Here is a 17,971-nt window from a genome sequence, read left to right as displayed (position 1 = left end):
TACCAAAGTTAACCACATTTCCTTTTGAGGAAATCAACACTGGAAATTTTCATTCCTAAATTTCACAGCTTTACTGTTCAGGCATATTTCCATGTCATGACGTATGACTGCTATTTTGGTTGCAATTTTAATACGTTTGTAAACTGAAAAGATACAGAAATGTACCTATACAAATAGAATCCACCTCTCTATGTTAGCAGGTAAAATTTAAGAATACAAATATTACATCACACGACTCTTAGAGCAGTATAAAGTAGTGTAAAATATTGTTATAAAGTATAGATAAGCATTCTTTTACTTGGGTCTGTCACATAAGAGAAATTACAGTATAGAGATGCATGAAAAACTAACTCCACAGTTTGTAAATAGTCTGAGAGACAAACCTTGGGAGGACAACAGACTCTCCGCTATGATGTTAAGGCAGAGCCAAGTATGCAGGACGCAGATACAACCAAGCTATTGCTCACAAAAATAGAAGCAGAAAAAGTAGACTGTGGTTAGCTTCACTAATATCCTCCTCTAACATTTAGATTGCGGTGGATAAGCAATGACTTCCATGTATTGTTTGGTACAGTCCTTAAATTTGATGTCTATACTATAAGTAATCACTTCATCTCTAAATAGGAAACTGAGTCAGAAAAGAAAAGAGAAGTTTCAGCTCCAGCACAGATGGCGCAGGAAGTGAATTGGCAAACATGTTGAGAAAGAGTAAACATAATGTATCATTTCATTGAACCCAATCTTTGTCAAGGGAATAGAAGATTACATAAAATGATTCCACAGAAAACAAAACTCGCTCAAACTGTGCTAAATGCTTGGTATCATTTCCTGCATCACTCAGTGGTGCAGTTCAGCACTGACATTGGCAGGCTAACAGCTCTGAGCCTTAGGGTTAATTGTACTGCAACATATAAACAATAAAAAAACAACCATGAAAAACCACATGAGGACCCTATATCCCAGCTCTACCTCTTTTATTTCTCTTCTCTAAATGTAAGCCTCCATTGCTTGAATTCAAGTTCCAATTCACTTGGTCTCTTTTTGTGTTTGTATTTATGCTGCATGGCCAGGTTTCCCTTGAAAAAGAGATTTAAAAAAAAAAAAAAGAACGTCGATACAACGCAATTCTGCAAAGCCCCACATTGTTTCATTTTTTCTGAATGTTTAATATCAGTGTTCTTAAATTATCACTTTTTACAATACCTACAATATCTGATAACCATGGTAAAGCTAGGGAAAGAATATGGTATGGTTAATGTTCACTAACTAGAATGCTTGGTTAAGGTCAGGGAAAGATTATAGTTTCCATTAAAAGGTTAACATCAATTGCAGTTCACACTTGCAGGCCACATTTATAAAATGAATAATATTGGTTAAGAAATATTAAAGCCCTTGTTCTGAGCAATAATAAACTTTACATTATCAATAGGAACATATTCAGTGTATTAATTAAAGGCCAAATAAACAACTTTAATATAGCAATATGAAATAATATAAATAAATAGCTGCTATTTGTAATTCAAATAGCCTAAACTTAAAGCAATGGGAAATTGGCCCCTGGACACAGACATGTTTAAGGTCCCCATCTCTCCTAAAATAGGACCAGGAAACCCAGACTGAAAGAGACACCAAACAACTAGGAACGATGCAGCTGCATTTTCTTTCTGGTCCCAACAAATGCTGCTGCTTTAAAGCTTGTGACCAGACAGTATGTCCACAATCTCTACAACGCTGGTGAGGAAAATGCTATCATGACTTAACAGGCACGATTTTCTCTATAAAAATATGTTAGGAACCAAGCAAGTTCATGTTTTATAAACCATTCCTGGGTTGTGTCTCACAATTTCTGCAATTAGCTCAGCCTTGACATATCTGTGTTACATACATGTTTGATTACTCTCAATTTGTATACAGTATCAGTTGCCTAATAACAACACATCCTGTAGTCACACCTTTCACATTTCCTCTTTGGCTGTATATACATGTATTTGTATCTTTGAACACATGCACCCACACAGATTGTATTTACTCATGTATCAACTATGACAATCTGACAAAGTGAAAATATGCTGAGGTCAATGTGGAAAACCCCTTGTGTAGCTTGAAAGTGTGTTAATGGTAAATTGACAGGAAGGCAAAGATGAAGCTTGTCACTATCTCAGCTGTTAGTACACACACACACCAAACACTGCCCTGTTCTAACCTCACAAGCCTCAGACCTCAAATGATCATCAACTTAAACAAAAATAATTTTTGGGAGAAACGGTATTCATCATTAACAACCCTATAGAGGCTGATTAAAATACATATTATACATTTGTTTTCTTTATTCCTTTGAAATTTCAACCATATGGGTGCCCTAATGTTTAAATTACTTGGCCTTTAAAACATTTTTGTTCTAGTAGCCTATACATTTAAAACAAAAAAATATCAATCATACAATAAACAATCTTTTTTATAACTACATTTATTTCATATAACCCCACCCCCAAAACTGTGTTGGTTTACACACAATCATATTGAAATTACTTTCAATCTGTGAGGGTGCACGTGTTCATACATACAAATACATGTATATACAGCTAAAGAGGACATTTGAAAAGTGTGACTTATTAGGTGACTGATACTGATACTGAGACCTATGACGTCTTTTATATTGATGCTTTTACCCTGTAGCACTTTGAGATTTGTTTTAAATGTAAAGTGGGTGTCCAGTGACTCTTGGAGAAATTCATTCCTCTTCCCTCTGGGTGGAGATAGGCAAAAACAGACAGGTACAAATTTTCTTTTGTCCCTTGTGCAATTAAAGCTTCTTTTTTTTATCTTGCACAACTCTTTTTTAGAAGTCACATTTCCAGACAATCTCAAGTGATTTAATTTGACTGTGTTCACTTTTAAGTGATGAAATTGTTCTTAATCAATCTGCTGGTTGTGTGCTGCTAAAATGTCTCATGAAATCAAAAAACAAATTGTTTTGTGGTTGGTTTTTGTACCGCTAACTGCAGATCAAATTTCCCCTTGAGAGACAATAAAGAACTCTTAACTCTGAACTCTAAACAATGTTCTTAAGGGGGGCATCTTTCCCCATCTTGCCCTCATGTTTTTACACAATCACATACATTAAAAACCATAAACACACACATAAAGTGACATTGAAATGATATTTAATGTTAATTAGACACAATAAATCATATTGACAGAAGGCTTAAACCAACAGTAAAGTATTTCTGAAGTAAACCCATCAGATGTGCGCTGGTAAAAAACTGATCATGAGAGTCATTTCTGCTCCTTCAAATTACATTACAGTGTGCAGTGACATGTTAATTAATTAACTAACTGATTGTGTTTCATAATTCCCAGTGTAGACATACATTTCCCTTTCACTTATCAACATCTGTATGGGGAGTAAACTTGTACAAATGTAGCAGTTGTAAGGCATTATCGGAAATCAGAAAATAGGAACAGGGTTTATTGCCACAATAAATTTCACGTGGAATTTTGCCTTGGCGATTGGTGCATACATAAACTAACAAACATATTAAACAATATGAAACATAAACATTGAACTATAGATTTAAAATGTCTTGATAAATGGGACATTAATTCATTTACCGTGCAGAACAAAAGGTGATATTTAGGTCATGCACTGAGCTCACGTCATGTGGAGATAATCATGGAGCTCGTCGCCCGCTTCCCTCCTCTGTACAGCACTGTGCAGCTTAAAGGCATGTTGGAGTCGGTGGTTTGAGGGACAAAGGTCAGGGTTGACTCTGTTTCCCACTGCCATGTATTCAGCTTCTTTGATCGGCTAGAGACGCTTCCAGGATGGCTCCAGGAGAATCGAGGGAGAATCGTTGGGCAGGAGTGAGACACAGAGCAGGAGGCAGTTATTTTTTCATATACCCTCACAGACATAGTTGGAGGCTCTGGGTTGCCTAGGGAGTTGAAATATAATAGCAACATGACTCATAACACAATGATACAAATATTAATAGCAAAAAAAAATTCATTTCTTTCCTTAAAAATAATCTATGATACTCACTTTGAACATCAATGGTCACTGTGTTTGGGTAGGAGAAGCTTTTGTATTGTGGCATTTCAATCCTGAAGTAGAAAGGGCCAACATCGGTTGGCCTGACAGCATCCAGCAGCATGGTGCAGTTGCGTCCCTGCAGTTTTCCTACAAACTGGGTTCGTTTTTTTGTACTCCTCAGTCAGTTTCCATTTGGGGATATTGGTTGAGACGATAGTTTTCCCTTTCATCCAGAAACCTTTCCACCTGGTCAGGATCCGCTTTGATACGGGCTTGGGGTAAGTGTAGATGCAGGGAATAACCACACAGGAGCCCTGCAGGACAGGAATATTTGTCGGCATGTTTGCTATCCATTGGCTGGCAGATTGGGACTGGACATCATGGATCACTGAAAACAAGAGAGAATATGGATGTATCATTGTGTAAGATGAAGTATTTTATTATTTTATGCAAGTTCATTTTAATTTAGACTCACCATTTAACAGCAGAAAGGAAAACCACAACTTCAGCTCCATCACTGGCGAGAAAGAAAAATTGACAGCGTACAAAGCATCTTAAACTGTACTGTGTGTCTGTTGGTGTAGTTTAGCACACATACCAATTATTTACTCACCTCTGAATCCTTTTAATGTCTGTTTGAATACGCCTTCACTAACAGTGCTTGTGAGATTTGTGCAGTGTCTTTGGATGTCATACTGTATTTATAATCTATATTCACTCTTTAAAATTGCAATTGTTACTAAATGTTTGACAAAGCGTTGAGCTCATAATGGGAGTCAGTGTTTAAACAGCTACAGCAGAAGCCTAGGAGACGGATGTTGTTTCAATATGTGATTACTTTCTTGTTTGTCCTCTGTTTAACATGTTCTGTTACTTTGTTCACCAACAAATGAATACAGAAAGAAATTCCAGAGAACACAATGTTCCCGTAATGCTGCAGTTTGTCTCATTGAAGATGATAAAAAGACCAGATAAGATGAGTCAACAAAGGACTGCTGCATTTTAAAGACCATCACATGCTGTCAATACACATGTTTTGTTCTTAAGGCCCTCACGTCTACTAATGACATCCAACCCAGTGTGTAATATAGAAAACTTGTGAGGAGTTTATAGATAAGCCAAAAGATGTATTTATATATTACCACATGTAAAATTATCTTTTTATCAGTCCGTGTTTTTAAGGGAAATACCAAAGTTAACCACATTTCCTTTTGAGAAAATCAACACTGGAGATTTTCACTAAATTTCACAGCTTTGCTGTTCAAGCATTTTTCCATGTCATGTCAGTCAAATGAGGTCAAACCTCACAGAGAAGAAATGACATAACATGGAATTAGAAAAAAAGGGACAGTGACAACATTAACAGTTTCAATAACAGCCTCTTTATTTGTTTAGCCAGTTCAATCAGCATTTATTTATATAGCACTTTACAGCAACCAGCGGCTATCCAAAGTGATTTACTTCAGGAACCAAGAATAACAGTTGGCTGCTATTAGTTCAGTTTTATAGACCACAATGCTGCACAAGAACAGTAGGCTATGTAGATCGCTGTGGACAAGCAATGACCTCCATGTATTGTTTTGTGCCGTCCTTACATTTAATGTCACACTACAAATAATAACTTCATGTCTAAATAGGAAACTGAATCAGAAAAGAAAAGAGAAGTTTCAGCTCCAGCACAGAAGTGAATTGGCAAACATGTTGAGAAAGACTAGAAAACGTAATGTATTGTTTCACTGAACCCAAAGTTTGTTAAGTGAAGTTGTACATAGAAGTTAACATGAATCGATTCCACAAAAAACAATACTCCAGTCAGGAGATGTTACAAACAACTTGATAAAACAGATGTGCTAAATGCTTGGTATCATTTCCTCAGTGGTGCAGTTCAGCACTAACATTGGCAAGCTAACAGCTCTGACCCTCTGGGTTTATTGTACTGCAACATATAAACAATAACAACAACAAAAAACAGAGGATCCTATGTCATGTAAGGTAAGGCAATAGGCTTAGATAAAAAAAAATATTATTTAACTTGTGTTATATTTTAATAGATTTACTATCATCCCTTTTGGTCATGACAATGTTATGCTCACAGCTACATGGGGACATTGCTAGCCTTTAATATGGGCCATGGAGCAGGTAAGTTTGACTCCCAGCTCTACCTTTTTTATTTCTCTTTTGAAATATAAACCCCCATTGTTTGATTTTAAGTTCTTATTCATTTGTTGTCTTTTTGTGTTTATGTGTTTGTATTTATGCTGCTGCCTGTCAGGGCCAGGTCTCCCTTGAAAAAGAGATTAAAAAAATAAAAAGTAAGACAAGAACATCCATACCAGAAAATTCTGCAAAACCCCAGAGAGATCTAGCTTTTCTGCTATTTTTCATAATCCACATTTCCATATATATTGTCTGTGTGATCCATACGTTGATCCATCTGACTTGGTATGGCCTGCAAAGACAGAAGTCTGGTTACATTGAAGGTATCCTGTGGAGTTTTAGATTTAGGCCATCTTCTTAGTATAATAAAACCCAACTGAGTGGGGGGTATTGTACCTCAATGTTGATGTAGACAGGTTCATCAATGGCCTTCACTTCAGAAAGTGTATTGTTGTCTTGTTTTATGCAAGATTCTTCTCTGAAAAGACAAAAGAGACTTTTCATTTTGGATTCTTATTCAAAGAAATAGGCAATCAGACGTGTCATTGTGTCTGCAATTCACATGCACATATCTGGTAGAATCTTTTTTTTGGTGAGTCTAGTATTACACTTTGTTTCTTGTACTGCTCATGCATATAGACACTGAAACAATAGCATCCCAATTCTAATTTGATTTCACAATCGTACCATGAAACAAACCTTTTGGCTTGGTTTGATGATGCTCGGCTAACATTTTCATAATATCCAGATTCCTCCCTCGTAAAAGATTGTGACCTGTGAAAATAGGTTAAACTATATCAGCCTATCATCTATTTATCATAAAGATATTATATTTTACAAAACATACCCATTTAAAGACCCCCTCCATGCATTTTACATGAAACAAAATACCTCCTTATATTACATAATATTAGTCCTTTTGCACATCAAACAACTGGCTTTCAAACAAATCATATATGTACATGCCTTAAGCTCACATTTTAGGTGAGCAAAGAGAAACTTTTCCCTTCAGCAGATGAATGTAGAAACAGCCTTCTAATGTCAAACTGCACATACATCCTTCTGCACAGCGAACATCAAACATCCAAGGGAAGTGACAAGAAGCAAAACACCTTTTTGTTGTGTGGGACTGGACATGCTTTACATAAGAAAAACACAAGGCTCAGTCATGAAACAAACAAATTACAACCGAGCTAAAGTGAAGTTACCTTCTTTTTTTTATGCAAAAGATGATTGCAACGACAACAATAATGATCAGAAGTGCAGCGACTGGAATAAAGATAGCCATATACAGTGAAGCCTCCCTGGCCGTGCCCACTGTAGTGGAACCTGTCATGGCTGCTGTGAACAGGGATGGTATCAATGAAGAAAAATTAATTACAGATGTTTACATATTAAATGTTAGTCTGAAACTGTCCTAAGAATCTAAATGTGTAAACTCACTTGTTGTTGTTTCAAAGTTGGGTGATGGTTCTGATATAAAATCGGAAAAAATAAGAAGTTTACATTTGATTTCAATTTTACCCTAGTCTTTTGTTATAACGAATGGAGAAATAATATACAGCCAATTAGCAAATTGAGGTGTACAGAAAGAAATTATATAACCTGAATGAGATAATACAAACTGAGAGGATATACTGTACCTGTATTAAGACTGACTGGTTTACCACCTGTGGGAGAAACATGTAAGGTGTATACATTTCCCTTTACTCAAACAAATGTATATATGCTGTATATGTTTGTGTATTTATTTATTTATTTATAAATGTTTTATTGAAATTCTTACCAGACACAAGAATGGTGACAGTATTTTTCCAGAAACTGTAATTGTCTTTTGCAATAACTCTCACATAGATATTTGGCACATACTCTGAGATGTTAAAGATCTTGAGGGTGCAGTCACCTTTGTTTTTATTTCCAGTGAGTTTGGTCTTTCCTCTGTACTTCTCAAGCACATATGTGTCATTTGGGTGAAAAACAAATGCATTTAGGTCTTTGTCGATGATACTAAGGTTATGTTTTACCCCCTGTTTTTTCCAGTGAACTTGAACGTTTTCAGTGTGGATGTTGCTTGGAAAAGTAAAGGAACACGGTATGGTCACGTTTGAACCCAATGTTGCATTAATTCTTCTGTTGACATTAACAGCCCATTCGTCACCTGTGTTTAAAACCAAACCAGAATTCATATTTATTAAAGTACATACTTCATGAGATAAAATTCAAAACACACAACAACTTATTATGACACCCACCTTTTGAATTAGAGACCAGGATAAATATGAGACTAAGCTCAATCAGGCCTGGCAGCTTCATCTGATCCAAGAAAGACACTTTTAGGTTAACTGACATAATCCTGAACTCAGTGAGAGAACTCAGTTTTACAGCGATATCTATAACACCTGGGAGCCTACATGCTACAAAGTTCCAGAATTAAACTGCCTGTATTCTGCATAAATTCAATACTCACTGTGAGAGGGACCCAGAAGAGGTTGTAGTGCTTCGTTGTGCTTTGTCAATATGTATTACATCTTAACATTGATGTGACATTGTTGGGTGTGTTTCCTGTTTCCTTCAGTGTGAATTGACAAAAAAAGGAAGTTTGGACAGAAAAGTGAAGAACAAAATGACTTTCTCATTGAGTTTGGGAGGAAATATTATACAAGTATGCATCAAAAATCTTGAGGGCAAACACTGCGACTAATACAAATGGTGTACAGTGAATGTGTGATGGGGAGAAATTATATTTACTTGAAGCTTAAGTGTATATTTTTTTAACCTGAGTCACCAAAACAATAACTCAGATGTGTGGAGATGCTGAGAAAGTCTTGTCACATTAGCATAGCCTAATATGTGTGGGATTTCACACATGATGGCGTTGTCCATGGCGTTGTCCATCAGTATACAAATAGTAAAGTGGTATCTCTGCTCCATAGACAAAATTTCAGTATTGAAATAATGGCAATTATAAGTCTGTATCTGGGTTAAATAATATCTTCACATTTCTTTAAACCTAATACAATCCTGACATGCTCATGCGTAAATTGATGGCAGTACTGGTTGCTGTAATTGTTCCTCCTGTACTTGTTACTTCAAAGTTACAGTGTCTTTAACACCAACGTCCCTCTTTGTATTACACCCTTCTGATGCACAGTCCATGAAACCACAAAGAAGGGATTTCATCATACTAAAGAGACAGACACTAAGGCATGGATACCCGACCCGAGGCCGTGTCCCGACGGTACCCGACGGGCCGGGCCGGGTTTGGACAGATATTTAGAAATTATGGTCGGGGTCGGGTCGGGCTCGGTCACATCAGCGCGATAAGGAATTTGTTGTAAAATGGTGCTGCGGCTCCTTTTAAGAGAGCTCTGTGCGTGTGGGTTTGTGTGTGAGTGTGTGTGGTAAGTGGGCAGAAAAGAGATAGCAAAAGAGGAAGCAGACGTATTGTAGATGCAACCGGAGCAGAGTTAGTGGTTATTCATGTTATAACGTCGGCCCTGGAGGTAGCCTAGTCTCCCCTGGTTTTCTGATCACGGTCGGAAACGAAGCGATCAGGAGAGGTTAACACATTGAACATTTTAACAGCTTATTAACGTGCGCTTGTTGCCCCGTATGCGCTGATGCGCTCATCTGTTGACATTTCCGAATGCCTTCCTAGGCCTACAGTTTCTTTCCACACAAATAAACGTAGCCTACATGTGTCATTAGTATGAGAGGAAAAAAATGAGATTTTAACTCATCAATGAGATCAATAACCATGTTTATGTGCATAATCCCAGTAGGCCAGTTATAAAATAGACTTGACAAAATGTGAAAACTGCAGAAATGTGATTTTGAGCTTGTATGTGTCTCTTGCTGCTAAGAAGAATCCTGATTCATTAGGATTATCAGGGATCATGGACTATATTTTGGTAGTTGGAGATATCAAAGCTTTAGTTTAGAGTTTAGTTGTTTATTTCTCCATCACAGTATGGTATGGAGACAGCACTGCTCGGAACAGGAAGGCTCTCCAACTGTGAGAAACTGCACAACTTATCAGTGGAGATGTGGAGGACATGTGGCCTACACCACAGTGCACTTTATGCCCCCTATCCATTCTTATTTTTTATTCGTTGTGTAAGGAAGACTGGCAAAGCCAGCTTGTCATTGCATGGTGTAAGTTGTCTTTATTGTGCAAATGACAATAAACCTCTTGAATTTTGAATCTTCCAGTCATCATTATAAAATAATAATTATAAACACATCACAGTGTAAACTCAAACAGTAAAAAAAAAAAAATGAGTGAAAAGGCTTAGGCTGAAGCAAAGCTTATGCCTATCTGCTTGTCCTTTAAGTCTTTAACTGACTGATTTGTTTTAAGACACATTCTTGTCATCCGGGACTTCTGATTTGCTGCTTGATGCTGTTAAATGAAACCACTAGGTGGAGTGAGACGCAAATCCAATGTGAACTTTGGCACTCAAGTCCACCTGGGATGTGGGCCAAACTCGGATCTCAAGGTGCAGTCATGTGACTCCCAGATGGCCGAATGAGATTCAACCGTAGGCTGTATATTGATTCCACAGAGCTGGGAAAGGTTCGCTGAAACTCATTCAACACGTTTTGTGATCTCGGAACAAGTTGACTCCTTCCGGCGGCAGAAGTCAGTCCCTGGCTGGTTTCAGCTCCAGATGGGTTTCGCTGTTTAGGGAGCAGTAGCAGTTAGTCTGCAGGATGACAGTTTGGTGTCTGTTGACAAGCTCTTCTTCACCTGTGCGTGGTGTGATCGCAAATACCGTCAATGCTGCATACACAGATGGAGGATCTGAGACAGACAGCCGGAGAGGAGACGAGCTCACCGGACAGTCCCCGGTCACATGTCCTCTTCCAGCAGAGAGTAGCAGCGGTCAGCTGTCCTGCTCTGTCCGCCGCACGCCTCACCTTACCTGGGGTCATGGACGCCGAGGGGAGGGTCGACGAGTCAAGACTGAGAATGCATATTTTCAAAAACGGTATATCAATCAATCAATCAATCAATCAAGACTCTATCTATCTATCTATCTATCTATCTATCTATCTATCTATCTATCAACAAATAAAGGCTTTCAAGATTCAAGAGGTATTTTAATTTGCACAGTAAAGACAACTTAACCATGCAATGAAAAGCTTGATTTGTCAGTCTTCCTTACACAACTAATACAACATGAGAATGGGCTACAATGATGATAAAAACAAACCGTAAAAAAAGTTTTAATGGATAGGCCTAAAGTGCATAACGTGCACTGTGCCTAGACAGCTCTGTAATGCAATGTCCAAATGTAGATTCAGATATTAAATCTGCACCTAATATGATTGTTTTCAAGTCCTTTGGTATTTGCTTGACCTAATATAGAATCATTGTGACAAACTTTTTCTTATGCACTAGCTTTTTTACATTCAACAAAAGCAGGCATATTTGTCAGTGGCTCAGTTTGAACTTAATGTTGCCTAGGAGAAACTAATGATTCTGAGGTCACAAAAGGCCAAGCAAAAACCTTAAGTAATCCCATAATGCTCATTAAGAAATATAAAGTCTTTGCTAATCCAGCGAAATTCCTGTTTACAAGATTATTTGTTCGTTTCTGTATTAATCCAGTAGGGTGTGACATTGAAGTGCTTTGCATGCAGTTATATAGCCTAGTATTATTCTGAACAACACATTTTTTTAAATAATTTCTAACTATGTGTTTCCATTTATCTGTTTCATGAAAGTTTAATAATCAACATGTGGCTTTAGTGTCTAGAAAAATCAAACCGTATCCAGATGCACCAGTGACTGTCTCTGCAGACCAAAAGGAAGTCAAGTGATGCTTTGCTTCAAGACATTAGCTAAGTCACAGTCAAACCATTCTCTAAAATCGAACATTGCATTGTACATTTGACCCCCTCGAGCAAAAAACTCTAGCGTGACTACTGTGATAAGAAGCAGAATATAATCACATGAGATTCACCAGCTGGCCAAAAACATTCAGTGAAGTGTGTGAAGCTAAGAAATGAGGATACCTCTGCATTAGTGTTTCTGAAGTGGCTCCATTGCATAAATATATGTTAAACAGCCCCTGAACATAGTCCTTAGGCTGTCACTCAACTGGTCCTGGCACTATCTTGGCATGCTGACTGGGCACCAGGCACAGGACAACAAACATCTAGACACTACAGTTCTCACTGGAGTAAAACATCACTCTGAATCTATCATCTATGAGGAGGAATGTGGACCCCCCCTTCTTTTCTTTGGCCTTTATGCACATTCCATCCCTACAAACATGGAAACCAAAGATTAAAGAACTCGCAGAGCAAACCATTACATAAGACATCTCAAATCCCGGTGAAAGCAGGCTAAAGTTCACCAAATTTTGTATCAGCGATTGTTTCATAAAGATTCTCTCTTTTCTCAGCTGCAGAGCTTTAAATTCTCGCATGTGATTCATTCAAAGTTTTTGTTTTGGTCTGGTGGAGATTGGTTTGACTAAATGATAATTGGCTCCAAACACTGGCGAGTCTGTTATATTGATCAAAGGTTTTCAATCCCCGTCCAGGTGGCGTTTGTCCCTCTGAGCGTGGCCTGGTGTGGCGGTTCCTGTTTGGGATGTACCCATGCAGCTCGACAGCTTTAGAGCGCTCTCTGCTGCAGGAGCAGATGGCCGTGCGTTACCGACTCATGAAGAGAAAGTGGCAGCAGTTCCTTCCTTCGGCAGTGCAGATGCACCTTAACGGCACAGATGGTAAATGCCCAAACATGCATCAACTCTGTCGCAATAAAGTAAAAGGTCATTCAGCTCTAAAGAGTGACAACCTTAATTCATTCTTTTTTTTTTTTTTTTTTTTTTTTTTATAAATATATGACCACATAATCCCATCTTCATTCCAGCTGAGTTGGTGGCGGCAGTCAGGTACTTTGAGCAGAGGCAGACACAGGTTCAGCAACAGATCCAGGACCAGTCGGAGGGGGTCAGCGACAGACTGGCTTTCTTGGAGCTTCAGGCACAGGTTAGATGAGTTTAAATAGTATAATCATAATCTATATATTTCATTGTTATGTTTTCTACTTTATACTTACTTCTGTTTTTCTATTCAATACATTTCTGCTTTGGTTCTGTTTTTTTTTGTAGTTCCATTAAATATATATTTCTTTGTTTGATAGAGATAACATTTGTAAAGTGGGAGAAGTCAAGTATGTTTAGGGAAATTGCACAACAGGATATAATTATGTTAAACAAACTGTTTATCCTGTATTTACATTTTGTACTCGCTGAAGTGTTAAGCACTGTGCATGTGCACCTAGGATTTGTGCATCCAGTGATACTTCATATGCAGCTTCAACAGAATGAACTGACACTACATAGCTTACAGCCCACACATTACTATTCCCATTTCTAGTGCACAAGATTACTTGTTTCCAACTGTATGGACTCCACTAAAGCAGTTATCACAATCACTAGGGGTCAAATATATATTTTTCCTTACTGTTACCAGATATTGTTTGAGCGGGTCACGTTTGACCAAGAGGAGCTGCAGGAAGCCACGCGTATCATTGACAAGGATGTGCCAAGAACCAACAGAGAACTGAGCTATTATCAGTGAGTGATAGTGAGCCATTGTTGTGTTTGTTGTTGTTTTATTTTATTTTATTTTTTTACTATACTGAAGATATGAACAGGTAGTGTATGGGATGTGATTGCTGACCCTTGACATGAGGTTTGTTGGAGTAAACTATTTAGTTTTAAGCAGCTAAACGGGATCATTCACTTTCTGCTCACTTTGGGTGACCCAGAAAGGAAATGCAAAAGCAATAGACAAAAGACTGTAATACCAACACAATTAACTCTTAAGGCCACATCATCTTTTACAAGAAACAAGGAATCCTGCCAGCACGTAGCTACACAGGTCGCTCACGCATAGGTTTTTTTCCTGGATTAGGCTGTAAATCTACAGCCAACTGTTTATAGGCTATCGGCATTTTCTTCCTGTTAACGGAAATACTTTTGGTTTTTAATTCAAAGATAATTAAGTTGCTCTAAATTTATATAAACACTGGGGGATAGTGTACCGACCAAACTTAATTTGGGAGCTACTAAGATATTTTGCCTCCTGCCCCTCAGGGATCCAGAACCAATCCAGAACCAGTCTGACTGCTTCTCCTAAATACAAGCATGATTGTACAATGCTGAATATATATATAAATAAATAAATAAATAAAACTGAGAGCTTAATTTTAAATTTGTGGTTTAAAATCTTGAGTAATCAAATTTGTATCACTTATAATTACTTGTAAAACTGCTGTAGAATAAAATAATTCCAAGTTAACTAATTAAATTAATCTAGTTTTTGTCTCCTAGAAAAAGGAAAACTGAAGTAATTGTTACCTGCCCTATAAATATGAGGAAGCAACTGTCATCATACCATGCCATATCTGTCTGTGGATTATTTCTATAACTATAGAGGTTTATCAGTGTAAAAAAAAATGCTGCCAACTCTATATAGTGCACATTACATAAATTCTTCTCACTTCTGTGTCTGTAGGGGTGAAGGTTCAGGCAATCTGTTGGTGTTAAGAGACATCCTCATCACTTATGCTGCTTTTCATCCAGGTAAACAACACAAATGAGCCAACCTCAGGATTACTGACACTGACAAGATCAGACAACATCAGAGGCTGTGTGTTGTGCCGTTAACGACACTAACTGTTGATCGATTGTTGATCCAGAGGTCAGTTATGCCCAAGGAATGAACGACCTGTGCAGCCGGTTCCTGGAGGTTCTCGACTCTGAAGTTGACACTTTCTGGAGCTTCTCCTGCTACATGGAGAAGTTCTCCAAGGACTTCAGGGCTGACGGTCTGCACAGGAAAATAGGTGGGATTACCAAAACAAATGCATCATTATTAGAGCCCGACCGATATATCGGCAGGCCAATATTATCGGCCGATATTAGGCATTTATTGCAGATAAATGAATATTTAAAAAATAAAATAAAAACGGATGAAACACCCTCAACCATGTTATGAGTGTTGGTGTTTGTCCACCAGAGGACGCTCTACAACATCCCTGTTGGCAAGACTCATGTTTAACCCTTTAAGTTTGTATTTTTATATATTTTATTTATCAGAACTTTAATATATTTTGATGTTCCTCTCTTCTGTTTTGCATTATCAAATTATTTTAGTGAGGACTCATGAATAACTACAAATAACTAATGTTAGAAAAATCTGTTTATGTTTAGTTACACGTTTCTGGATATTTTTATTAAATACATATCGCTGATATATCGGATTTTTAAATCCCCAAATATCAATATCGGCCTTAGAAATCCTTTATTGGTCAGGCTCTAATCATTATGTATAGTAGGCCTAAATGTTAGGTTTCAAATATGTTGTGAAATGAGACTGGTTCCTAAATGTAATTGCAAAAAAAGATTCAGGACCTCCAGTGGTAAAACAAGGACATTTGACAACTTATCTCCAGAACGATAATTGCAGTCTGTCATATTATATATCCAAGTGTTTTTTTCTCATGTCTCCTTTAAGTGTGTGTGTGTGTGTGTGTGTGTGTGTGTGTGTGTGTGTGTGTGTGTGTGTGTGTGTGTGTGTGTGTGTGTGTGTGTGTGTGTGTGTGTGTGTGTGTGTGTGTGTGTGTGTGTGTGTGTGTGTGTGTGTGTGTGTGTGTGTGTGTGTGTGTGTGTGTGTAGAAGGGCACTTGTAGAGCACAGAGCTGCGCCAAGGCATGCCCTATCTCACACTATCATCTACTACACACTAACATCTCACAATATTAAAGACATGTGTACCCGCCCTGTGATTCGGATCCGCTCCAGAATTTAATGGGTACCTGCTTGGCCTACACCATTCTACCAAGAATCGGGCCAGTAGTGTTTCCATATTCCTGCTGACAGACAAACCAACAAACAAACGGACCATCCGAACCAAAAAAACTAAACTCCTTGGTGGTGGAAAAATAAAGAAAGTACAGTCTATATGAGTTTAGATTCTTCAGTGTAAGCATATGAAATAGTTGTGTTTAATGTCTTTTAGAGTTGGAGGCAGCCCTGTTAAAGGAACTGGACCCTCAGCTTTATTCTCATTTGGTCACAGACAGCATGGAGAGCTTCACCTTCTGCCACAGGTATATCTACGCAGATATTTGGTAACCGTCTGTATTTTTATTCTCTCTTTGTGAATATGGGTTTATATGTGTTTTTATTCCACATGCAAATTTAGTTTGTGTGTGCATGTGTTTAAGTGTGTTTGTGTCCTTTAAAGGTGGCTACTGCTGGGTTTCCAGAGGGAGTTTGAACACAGTGACGCATTGCGTTTGTTCGAGATCCTGAGCTGTGACCACCTGGAGCTTATCTCCCAGCAAGTAGACAGAGCCCGTTATCAGGAAAGGCTGGCACGAAAATGCAGACCAGGTAAAACTGTGACTGCCTGACTGTGGAGGGATAGATACCTCTGTCCAATGTCTGACTCTAATGTGGTTATGTGTCCCTGCAGAAGACAATTCAAATTCAGAGCTGCCGGCCATTAACACTGACTTCACCTTTGAGCTCTTCATCTGTGCAGCCATCCTGTTGGAGAACAGAGAGTCTCTGCTGCTGTGCCGAGATGATGTACAACTCATCCAGTTTACTAGCAGGTTTGTCTGTATGTTAAAACATGAAAGCTCATCACAAAGGGATTGTGTGTTTGTTAATGAATGTGTTGGTTAAACATTTACCTTTTTTGTGCAGTCTTCAGGGAACACTGGACCTGAACAGCACACTGAAGAAGGCGGAGCACCATTTGTACAACTACTGCAAGAGCTGTGCTTGGGACTACATGTATGGGTGCTGCAGAGCAGACAAGGGCAAAGAAGAGGACTTTCTTTATCAACTCCGTAGTTTACTTGTTTTAAAGTGATAGCTACTATTTAAATACCTGACGTCAAAGACTGTAATGAAACTGTAATTTGTAACCGGGGACAAATAATCCCTATTTAGAGTTTTGGGGTTCTTTATCTTGTTTTTTTTATTTTTGAGGGGAAACACTGAAGGCTGCTTACCTTAAGTTGGATCAGTTACTGCTGTTTAGTATAAATGTACAGTATTTATTGTGAGACCGTTGACCAACTGAGTTATTTTTAGTTGCTCTCCTGAACCTCCATGAATAGGAACAGCTTAAGCTCAATATTCTTATTAGGAGATGTTTTTCTGGGTTATGCAATATTCAACTGCTAAAAGAAAGCAACTACTCGGCAGGCGTGTGCGAATACTAAGATCTGGTGTGTCGCAACAGGTGGTGTCTGTAACGAACTGCAATTATATTTAAAGCCAGATGCCCCATGTGTCAGAGAGGCGTATGTAACAAGAATAAACGTCCAGGATTTTTTAGCTCTGGCCGAGAGACCATGCAGGATGGGGAAGGAAAAGTTACTGCACTGTTTTAAATATTGAATGAAACACATACACAATACAAATAACCCTAAAAATGATACCTCAATGAAACTACTGAAGATTGTTTACTATGTTGAGTTGTTAATATCATGGTGTTTTCCTCTTATTTTATATACCTTACATAATAAAGGAAGCTTTTACTTTGATAACTTTGATTTTATTTATGCTTTGAATGAAAGACCCCTCATATCACTAACCAAATGCAGGCAATAGATAAAAAAAAAAACAACCACTAAAGCTGAAATATAGGAATGCAAAAAAATGTCCTAGCATGTGAACAACATTGTTTTCAGGAATTACTTTTTCATAACAGAACAATGCTCACAAAATAATAAACAAG

General features: G+C 38.0%; 2 protein-coding genes and 1 long non-coding RNA gene across 4 annotated transcripts; 1 reads left to right on the top strand and 2 right to left on the bottom strand.

Moving 5' to 3' along the window:
* Positions 1 to 3,147: 3,147 nt before the first annotated feature.
* On the bottom strand, positions 3,148 to 5,083 carry LOC114556594 (uncharacterized). The gene is made up of 4 exons (XR_003692704.1): positions 4,647 to 5,083; positions 4,509 to 4,550; positions 4,043 to 4,421; positions 3,148 to 3,935 (listed from the first exon to the last, which is right to left on the bottom strand). It is a non-coding gene; the product is annotated as an uncharacterized LOC114556594 (long non-coding RNA).
* Positions 5,084 to 5,392: 309 nt separating this feature from the next.
* LOC114556573 (uncharacterized) lies at positions 5,393 to 8,747 on the bottom strand. Of its 2 annotated transcripts, none has more exons than XM_028579565.1 (9): positions 8,658 to 8,747; positions 8,443 to 8,503; positions 7,977 to 8,348; positions 7,834 to 7,860; positions 7,634 to 7,663; positions 7,399 to 7,531; positions 6,890 to 6,964; positions 6,587 to 6,668; positions 5,393 to 6,482 (listed from the first exon to the last, which is right to left on the bottom strand). In XM_028579565.1, exons 2-9 carry the CDS (start codon positions 8,501 to 8,503, stop codon positions 6,408 to 6,410), a joined length of 855 nt encoding a protein of 284 aa, XP_028435366.1. In that variant the 5' UTR covers positions 8,658 to 8,747; the 3' UTR covers positions 5,393 to 6,407. The 2 variants fall into 2 exon arrangements, with proteins under 2 accessions (XP_028435366.1, XP_028435367.1); XM_028579566.1 differs by having other exon boundaries at positions 7,399 to 7,528.
* A 1,880-nt stretch (positions 8,748 to 10,627) lies between these two features.
* On the top strand, positions 10,628 to 17,777 carry si:dkey-238d18.4 (TBC1 domain family member 15). The gene is made up of 10 exons (XM_028579550.1): positions 10,628 to 11,181; positions 12,745 to 12,930; positions 13,077 to 13,195; positions 13,682 to 13,785; positions 14,729 to 14,796; positions 14,913 to 15,059; positions 16,235 to 16,325; positions 16,463 to 16,611; positions 16,694 to 16,835; positions 16,930 to 17,777. The coding sequence occupies exons 1-10, from the start codon at positions 10,971 to 10,973 to the stop codon at positions 17,096 to 17,098; spliced, it is 1,386 nt and encodes a 461-aa protein (XP_028435351.1). The 5' UTR covers positions 10,628 to 10,970; the 3' UTR covers positions 17,099 to 17,777.
* Positions 17,778 to 17,971: the final 194 nt, after the last annotated feature.

Source organism: Perca flavescens, chromosome 6, assembly GCF_004354835.1.
Source record: "Perca flavescens isolate YP-PL-M2 chromosome 6, PFLA_1.0, whole genome shotgun sequence".
Taxonomy (NCBI): domain Eukaryota; kingdom Metazoa; phylum Chordata; class Actinopteri; order Perciformes; family Percidae; genus Perca; species Perca flavescens.
The sequence above is the reverse complement of the archived record's forward strand: the minus strand, read 5'-3'. Positions and strand labels throughout refer to the sequence as shown.

Coding starts and splice junctions, on each gene's coding strand:
- si:dkey-238d18.4 (XM_028579550.1), top strand. CDS start 10,971: ATGCTGCATACACAGATGGAGGATCTGAGACAGACAGCCGGAGAGGAG. Junction 13,196..13,681: donor TCTTGGAGCTTCAGGCACAG/GTTAGATGAGTT, acceptor TACTGTTACCAG/ATATTGTTTGAGCGGGTCAC. Junction 15,060..16,234: donor CGGTCTGCACAGGAAAATAG/GTGGGATTACCA, acceptor AATGTCTTTTAG/AGTTGGAGGCAGCCCTGTTA.
- LOC114556573 (XM_028579565.1), bottom strand. CDS start 8,503: ATGAAGCTGCCAGGCCTGATTGAGCTTAGTCTCATATTTATCCTGGTC. Junction 7,861..7,976: donor TGTCACCATTCTTGTGTCTG/GTAAGAATTTCA, acceptor TTTCTCCCACAG/GTGGTAAACCAGTCAGTCTT. Junction 7,664..7,833: donor ACCAGTCAGTCTTAATACAG/GTACAGTATATC, acceptor ATTTTATATCAG/AACCATCACCCAACTTTGAA.